At 27.7% G+C, this 9,648-nt stretch overlaps 1 protein-coding gene across 2 annotated transcripts; it reads right to left on the reverse strand.

Annotated features, from left to right (window-relative positions):
- Positions 1-260: 260 nt before the first annotated feature.
- On the reverse strand, positions 261-6,704 carry LOC126836356 (endophilin-B1). 2 transcript variants are annotated; one of them, XM_050569625.1, is made up of 9 exons: positions 6,305-6,704; positions 4,776-4,917; positions 4,228-4,347; positions 3,331-3,493; positions 3,189-3,255; positions 3,049-3,090; positions 2,727-2,917; positions 960-1,092; positions 261-730 (listed from the first exon to the last, which is right to left on the reverse strand). In XM_050569625.1, the coding sequence occupies exons 1-9, from the start codon at positions 6,368-6,370 to the stop codon at positions 620-622; spliced, it is 1,035 nt and encodes a 344-aa protein (XP_050425582.1). In that variant the 5' UTR covers positions 6,371-6,704; the 3' UTR covers positions 261-619. The 2 variants fall into 2 exon arrangements, with proteins under 2 accessions (XP_050425582.1, XP_050425583.1); XM_050569626.1 differs by lacking the exon at positions 3,049-3,090 and having other exon boundaries at positions 263-730; positions 6,305-6,703.
- Between the last annotated feature and the right edge of the window lie 2,944 nt (positions 6,705-9,648).

The following is a 9,648-nucleotide window of genomic DNA, read 5'->3' on the forward strand; positions in this document are numbered from 1 at the left end:
AATTTTATAAAAATTTTAGCTGTGTGGAAAATTGAAACGTTTTGATTTATATTTTATGGTGTATCATTTGTATAAATTAAATTCATTGCCCATGTAAAAGCAAATCTTACTAAAAATACATGGATTTCAATTATTTGTTTGTATACACAATAAAAACAAAATAATGATACAATATTCAACTTATAAATAAAAACAATGTACGAGTTTGTTAAGTTGTATTGTTTATTATTTTAAATAGGTACTTTAAAACAATAGTATAATAATAAATTGTTACTTATAATAATTACCAGATCAATAGAATAAACATTAAACATATATAATAAATTCATTAAATAACAAACAGTAATAATAAAATTGAAGATTCAATACATATTTTGTTTAAAACTAATACTAGTAAATGAGTATAATATTAAAATACAGATACACTTCCATGAAAGAAAGGCTATATTCGTGCTACATAACATAAACTAAGTCTGTAAAGATTGGCTAATTAGTGAGCAACATTATCAAGTTGCATTAAGTATATTTAAAAGCTTAAAAGGAAGTATAAATATTTTAAATTTAAATATAATATAATTGTTGTTTAAAGGAATGTAAGTAGTATATAAATTTAATACGTTTAACTTTGATTCAAGAGCCTAACGTTGCTTTTATAAACTTTGCCTTTTTGAATTTTTTTACCGATAAAATAGTTGGAACCGATGTCTGAGTTTACATCAATACTTATGATCTGTTGAAAAATATAAAATAAGTACACACATTTTTTAAATATTTTATAAGAAAAAAACAATTAAAAAAAAAATCTTCTACGTCAATATACTAAACAGTAAATGAGTATTATTACTTGGCTAACTATATTTGATACTGGAATCTACTTTCTATTACCTACTACAGCAATTTATTTATTGAAAAAGGTACAGACATAATTTTTCAAGGGTTTATATACTCAAATAACTTACTTCACCGGCACTGAGTCTGAGTTCACTGAGATCTCGAGGTTCTTGACTAGTAATGACTTTTGCCTGCTGCATGCGACCTAGAGCCGGGGTATCAGGTGATAGTGTTGCAATATTATCATGGTCGGAAGGAAATCTAAAACAAGTATCAAGATTGTAAAAAAGATTCATTATTTTAAGAATAAAACGACATCCCTTACGAAAACTAACACATTTAATCATCCTAAAAAATTTAATATGTTGACATAGTAAAATATGGTAGTTTTTCGTTGGTGTAAAAGAAAAACACATTAGTGTTTATTGAAAAAACAGTTAAAATACTACCTAACTTAGTTGTTTTTGTGCGAGTTTTTCTGAAGGAAATTTAAACGTGTTAGTTTTAGTAAAAGGTGTCACTAAAGTAATGTGACAAACAGTTGATTTTAATCTTTAACTTATAAACATAAATGTATGTTTCGATAAACGACCCTGGTACATAATAGTATAAACCAGATGTTAACCATTAAATTCACAATTTTTTAACTTTAAAAAAAAACAATGTTTTTAAACTAATTTTGAGGTGTATAATTTGATTCGTATTTACAATAATAAAATTGATAATAAATATTATGTGTAAGTCCACAAAGAAACCAATAGATAGCACCAAATATTTTTAAAAACATACATTACTGTAAAAAAAGAAAAATAACAAGTTGCAACAGTGTGTATTTAATTATTTTTTAGTTGTTGATAAAAATATTACCACCATCCGATAAAAGTTTTTAAACTACATATTTTAATCTGATAAATGAATACCTATTGTGTTTTGTTCAAATAAATAAATAAAAATATACAATGCTGGGCAAAATCATTTTTTTTAAACTAGTTTAAAATAGACTTAAACAAAAATTTAACTTTGTTGTAAGTTATGTTACTTTTTCAAAAATAATACACTTTTAAGGACAAATATTCCATTTTTTTTTTTAATTAAGATATATTATAACAATTACCTAAACCATAATCATTTATTTGTGAAAATAATTAATATTTTTTAATAACATTGTTGTTTTGGAAAATAAACCGTTAGATAAAATTATTTTGTATTAAAAAGTAATTTTTTTAGTTAATATAAGTTAGCGAAAAAGTAAATTTTTAACTTGTTAAAAGGAACGGAAAGCGCTATTTATTAAGGGGTATAGGATAGGCAATTTTTTTTCAAAAATGTATATAGTAGCCATTTTTTATATGCCGACTAATTTTAAGGTGAAAAAATATTAAGTTTTTATAGTTGTAATACTTTTAAACTTTTTTTCCGAGTTATGGCGAAAGTTTGATTAAAAATGACTTATGTAGATAATTTTCTGGCGTATCTATTGGTGAGATTTTAATTTTTTTTTTGTGAAACACTTTTTTTATGAGGGCTAAAAGGCCGATTTTTTATTTCAGAACTAGAAATTTAGTTTTGATTAATTAAAAAAAATTAAAAATATGAATAACGTTAATTGAAAACAAAATTTCGGCTTTTAAAATTTAGCCCCCATAGAGAAGATACAATATGAAGAACTATACAAATACAAAAATTGTTGAAATGCTTCGGTAGCCAGAAAGTGACTTTACGATTTAGGCTTCATTTGTAAAATATGTATGCTTTCGGTCCCCCTAAGTAGCTTAATAGATTGATTTCGTTAAAAAAATAAAAATTATTATGAAAGATTGTGTTTGTCACGTCACTAAAGACTTTCCATATATAAGACTATCACTTCAAATTTATTTTTTGTTCTATAAGCTAACCCAGATAAATCAGATTGTAGACTCATAAGAGACTCGTGACATTTTAAGTAGAAGGCTGCTTGTGTATCAACAAAATCAAGTAGGTGCTGCAAGTGTTGAGGTTGAGCACTTGGCACGCCTTCCATAAGCAACTTGGTTATTTCTGCCTGGCGATCATATTCTTCTTGGGCTATTTTGAGATCATTTTCAGCCTAAAAACCATTAACAAACATTAGAGAAATAATTTAAAATAACAATACATACTAACAAATTAAATAAAAAAATACACTTTAACATTTTATTTAATCAAACTAAAGGCACACATTAAGTATCTTTTGATTACCTTTTCTATCTGTTCTTCGATAGTTGGACCTGTTTCATCCGGCTGCATGCAATTATTTAAAAACCCATTTATCCCATTAAAAAAAAAAAATGTATTTGAAAAAAAAACCTTAATACTAAACCAGTATAACAATATCATACCTTATCTTTTGTCGTTGCAAGCATTCTGACCTTGCGCACTCGTGTTTTGCAAGCATCTAGGTCAAGGCTATAATATCATAATAGAACATTACATTTATTAACATAAGAATAAAACATTAAATAAAAAAAACAATTTTATTACCGTCTTTTTTCCATCAAAGAGCGTTCCTTAACAACAGTTTTCATATCTGTTTCCAAATATTTGTTCATGGGATTAACAAAGCAATCATTCGCCGACTTGACAAACTCCCTTTGATTGAGTCCTAAAGTTTGTTGGATATTACCAACTTTTATCAAAGCGCTTCCTAAAAAATATAAAAAATAAAATAATACAAGATTTAATATAAATTAGATAAAATTTAAGATTAACCTGTCGTAGATAGTGTTATGTTTTTTAACATGATTGGTATCATAATTAGTAATGATTGGTAATTGGTAATTGATTAGTTATAATGGGTATGTTATGCTAACTAGTTGTTTTTTTATTCGTGTGAATTATTTAATGAACTTGGAGTAATGAAACAATGATATAAGTGTTTATCTATTTATATCGTACAGAAGTTAAATTACTTATTATCTTTTTTATTCAAATTTTAAATTTAAAATCAATTTTTGATAGTAAAAAAAATGCATTTTATATAAAGTAAACAACCCCCAGTACTTAATATATTATTTCTTTTTATAAGTGTTTTAAATACAGTTTATATAAGAAAAAATGACACTTGCTCGCTTTATTTGTTCATTTTTTAAAAGTATGAAAAAAATGATGTATACTGGTATACATATTTATTATATATATAACATATATTGGTATCGTGTGACGTTAACATAATATTGTGCTGCAGACTTTGACCATCATACCCACAAATAGATGTTTACATTTTTTTTTGGTATAATATTATGTTGACAATTAGTTTATTAGTACATTTAGTTTCAAAACAGTCTATTATTATATGAACAAGTGGTTCTTAATATAAGTTTATTGTTAGCGAAACCCTAACTTCGATAACAATGAAAGGTTAAACACATTCCAAAGTACCGTAAGCTGTGTCTGGTCCAAATTCATTTCCTGCTTCTGTCATAGCTAGACCCAAGTACTCCAAGCTACTTAATCCAGATTTCTTCTTGTCCAAAAAAAATAAATTTTCCACTCTCATTCCTGAAACAAATAATACTATATTATAACAATAACAACTAATTTATTGCCAGACCATAATCATGGGGATTATGATCTATGTTAAGAATGAATGCAACAAAACTCAAATAATATTTATGTTGTACTCTCTAGATTTAATTTCATAATATGAGGTATTCTTATAATAAATTAATTTCTAACTTAAGTCCAATTTTAAATCTTAATAGTTAGGAAACCTTTTTAACAGTATATTTTTTTAAAAAAACATTTAAAATTTAAGATGCATTATTTGTTATTCTATTGGCCTCACAGCTCACTTATTATTTCACTTATGCGTAAAATCAAATTTGAGGTAGTTTAGAGAGAGGTAATTTATATGCATATTAGGTGTTAGGATGATTTAGCAGATTTAAAAACAACAATAATAAGAAAAAAATTAAATACATTTTTACCTGGGTTAAGGCTTAAAATAAATTCCATATTCTTTATTATATTTTCGGTGTTAAGCTTGGTTTTGTCGGAAAAGTTGACCAATTGCTCGAAATTTGGATCAAGTTCTGTTTTCTCAGCTTTACCCAATTTTTCTTCAGTAAACTAAATAAAACAAAAAATAAATTAGTTAGAGTTAAAATCATTTTTTCAAATTTCAAAAATTGATATTAATAAATAAAATACTATGCTGTACTCTAAAATTGACTTTTAAAACATAATATTGTCCTCTATAAAAGGTTTCATTTAATTGTGACTAAGGTTTCAATCTGTGTTTTTTTTTACTCATTAGATGATCAATCAGATAAACAATCTGTTAGCTTTCAATGTTTCTCACAAAATTAAATTTATTGGATTACTAATAGGTTGGTTCTCGACGCATTAGAATGGAAATCAATTAAATTAGATGGTGCGCTAGTCGAAAAAAAAAAGGTTTCACCTTTTATTGATAATAATAATTTTATATTTGGCGTTTTGTAATTAAACAATATTCTTTGACTTTTAATTAGATGTGCCATCTGACTTGTTAAAAGTATTAAGGAACACACAGAATGTGACAAAAGTGAAATACTGAACTGACAAATTTGAAGAATTTACACAAGTGACTTATAACCAATGAAAGTATGAAAAAATATTTTGTTTTAAGTTACTTGTAGTTTATTAAGCTTAGTGTTTTTTAGAGCCTCAGATTTGTATTCTATAGGTCCATAGAGGTTTAAGTAAGAGTTTGTACAAAATGAATTTTGTATGAAGTGATAGCTTTGATTTATATTGTAGGAATCGTTTAAGTATTTGCAAGCGGACGTTCAGTTTCAGTTTGGATAAGATAAGCCTATGTAATTTTTTTGGTCGAATTGAACTTCTAGATATTTGATAGTTTTGGCTGGCGGTATTATTCTGTTGTTAAGTTTTACATGTGGGCAGATACCTTTGTCGTATATAAACTCTGCTTGAATGTGAAGGTAATTCGACAGGACTTGGATAAATTAATTTTTCAGTGTGAACAATATGAACGAAAATAATCAATACTGAGAAATTATGAACTTGAAATTTACGTACACTAAGCCAATAAGTTCAAATATTAGTAGACGAAAGACAAATAGAAAGAGCAAACCACAGAAAAGCATAAGAGACCCGCTACAAAGAAAAATAGCAAACAAAATGTACGACTAATTAAAAATTTAACTACAGTTATTTTTTTGCTGTCGGAAAATATAACAAAACTTCAAAACTCATTATTTAAACTGTATACTGTCGAGTTAAAAGTAAATCTAAATTGAATCAATAAAGATAGTTTGGCATAAAGTTTGTGATAAAGCTAACGGCTATAGGCCAACATTTGAGACGAATGCCAATTAACGCAATCAAACGTTCTTACTTATCACCTAAGAGTGAAGACAAATGGAGACCCGCCAACGGTTTTTTGGTCTACATTTTTGACGCACCTTAACAAAATAGAAACTCGGTTTTGTGTTAATTTATTAAAGTTCACCTGCACGGCTCGGCTGAGGGCAGTGCCGGCGTCCCTGATTATTTGCTTGACGTTTTCCAAGTCCATGGTTTTCCTATTGAATCCAAACAGACACGACAGGATGAATCAACGAGTTAGACTCTACGATGAAATCGATAGCCGTTGTTGCGCTGGTTTGTTACTTATGGCAGCCGTGACGTTATTGGGAGCACACGGATAACGCAATTAGGTATTTAAAATAAAGTGTAAATTGTAATTTTCTTTGCTTTAGTATTGTTTTGTTGTTCGTTCTCCAGACGGCAGACACTGAATTTTATGTTATTATATACCTAATCTGTTAAGGCACATTAAGAGATAACGACAGAATAGCTGATAAGAGAGGAGGAGATGACTGGGCGAGCTGCTACCGCTGTGGCCTGTGCTGCGTCATGGACTGATCAATAACGATATTCATTTTTCCACTGAGCCGCCGCAATAGATGAAAATCTGACGCTCACCGTACAATAAGTAAACATAATAAATGACAAATTATTATAAAAAAAAAATATGTCCTGTAAGTTTTCCTATAAATTAATGATTCGCAAATCGAAAATGACCAATGCTTACTTGCTTATGTTGTATTTATGTTTTCAATAAATAACCGATTGTTTAATAAATAGGTTTACTAGAAACAAAACGCGTATAATCTTTTTATTAACTGTGAAATTTAATAATAATAACCCATTGTATTGATATTTTTAATGATCACAATGTGATCGAACTCACAACGGTTAGTGTTTATAATATGCCAAACAGCATACCTACACAAGTAGAAATGCAGAAAAGTCTATCCGCCCCATTCGCTCTTTATGTGTATCAGTAATAACCGGCTTAATTTAACGTTATTCAATATTTTGTTAATTGTTGTTCGTTACTAAATTTAATTTTTCCCAAAACTAGATTTTTCCTTAGAAACAGTATTAAACTTTCTATTTTTTGAAAATATTTTATTTTGTGCAACGAGATATTTTAAAGCTCTCATTACTCTGAAAATTTAGCTATATTTTGGTCCTATGGATCTAGTGCCTATTGTTGGGCTCTTTACTATACACGAATATATTGTGAGTGTCTTCGGTTATAAATCTTAGTGCATATTTTTTGTGTACGTTAATCTATGAGTATGTTTTCGTGCCTTCAAGTATTTAATTTGACTTTAGGACTTGATTGTCCCTTTCGTCACGATTCGTCCTATAACATTTGAACAACTCATCATTCAGTACTTGAACATTTACATTATAAATAATATTATTTTATATTTATTTGCCCTTTAAAAAACGATTGTTTGATAAAAACTAATTGTATGTGTAACATTTTTATCTCTTTCGTCAATATTGTGATATGATTTCCCGTCATAATAATAATTAATAACTAAAATTATTTATTCATTACACAGGCTGCGCTGTGTAATGATGATGTATTTTATTTACCGCTGTTCTTTGTTTTAATATAACAGAGCTGCTTCTCGTGACCTCTAAGTATAAGATTTGACAGCCTCGTGAAAATGCTCGATTAGTCGGAATCTCAATAAATTACTCTCTCTCAAGGCGCCTATAGACTCTGTAGAAGTTTAACAACTAAGACCGGAGTCACAATAGTTTGTGTTTTAATAGTTTGCCGTAATAATTATTTGTTATTAACGTTTGTTAGTATATTATGTTAGGAGTAATAAAAATAAAACAAACATCAATTAAGCATTTGTCAATATTTGTTCGTTAAATAACCCAGGCGGAGTTTTTGTATCGATTTCTATTTAGGTTTCCAAGAAAAAGGGTAAGCCAGTGTTTGCTTGAGCGGTGAACGCTTTCGAAGAAGATTATTAAAACAAAGGGATTTTATTTTTTATTGTACTTTCAATTGAGGACTTGAACTAAACGAGTTTTCTCTTGTTGAATTAAACGAAAAGTTCTTGTTTTGCATTTGCATCTGCAAAAAATGTCGCTTTTGTGGTGAATTCGGTGCTCACCTTAGTCACTATTTTTTTTAATAAAAAGTTTTCAATACTAATGTATAAAGATTCTTTAGAAACAACTGAAAAAATACTATTTAACAGAAAAGTATCAACATTAAGATGGTGTCAACAGAAATCTAACAATCTAACCGGATCTAACAGAAAACCAATTATTTTTTACTACCAAGTTGGCTCTTTCTTTTGTAATTTATAGATCCGCGACTGTTTTCGACTTTAGTCATTGATTAAAGCAATTCTATTTCTTTGATGACTTACAATAGTCAAGAGGTGGGTGGATGTAACTTATTGTTGACGACCTGTTAAATGGTTCGGCAATTGCTGATAAAGCATGTTCTCTAGATAGCGGATGTGCTGGAGCGAGAGGTCGGGGTACACATCCGTTTGACATATTTCAACACTACTGTATTCTAATAAAGTTACTGAGGTGTGTATAGTTAATAGAGATATGGTAACGGATAGTATAGCACAGAAGGAGACAATAAGTAGAGCCTGGAATTAAATATCCTAAAAATGGGTTAAATATGATACAATTAACATACAAAGAAACGTTGTTTAATATGCAATCATATACGATGAAAAATCTAAACATGCAGCTTTCTGTTGTTAAAAAAAAAATATCTATTTTCAAAACGTATAAAACATAATATATACCTTATGAATACTTAAAAATCGCAACTTTAAGTACTACAATAATTTAAAGTATATATCACTAAAATCATCGTTTAAATTAATTTAAAAAATCTCAGCATTAATGATTTTTATTAGTACAATTAATAACAATCATATTATATGTTTCCGTTTTTTTCTGGAGCTGTTAGGTTCTTTTTTTCAATTTTTTTCAACCTAATTGCATTCATTGATTTTTATGAAAACATTTGCTGATTTTATTAAATAGGAATACATAAAATATGCTCCCTACTATACGCGTTTTACAAATAAATAGAGAGTTTTAATGAAATACAGATGTATATTTTCAAAAGTTGCTCTACTTTATCCTTTTATGAATAAATTGCTATTACCCCCCAAATGTTTAAAGTACAATTTTGCTTGCGTATTTTAAAGAAATATGTGGTTTTGTATTTGAAAAAGAACGAAATTATCAAAACTATATTTTTAGTGAAATGTGTTTAGTATAACGTTTTTTTAGTAACTTTTCATATATTTTAATGATTTAATATTAACGATACCTACAAGAATAATTTATTTTTTGTTCCAATGGGGATAATGGGGATTGTTAATTTTAATAAACCTAATATTTGTACTTATAATTTTAATAACATATAAAAAATACAATATGTTTAAATAGCCATAACAACTTTGTCTTCAAAACTTTGTTCTTTAGCTTTTTGGTTTCCCT

This window comes from Adelges cooleyi, unplaced genomic scaffold (assembly GCF_023614345.1).
Source record: "Adelges cooleyi isolate 19-005CV unplaced genomic scaffold, UGA_ACOO_1.1 ACOO_flye_CR_arks_rails_tigmint_CR_PRNA_247, whole genome shotgun sequence".
Taxonomy (NCBI): domain Eukaryota; kingdom Metazoa; phylum Arthropoda; class Insecta; order Hemiptera; family Adelgidae; genus Adelges; species Adelges cooleyi.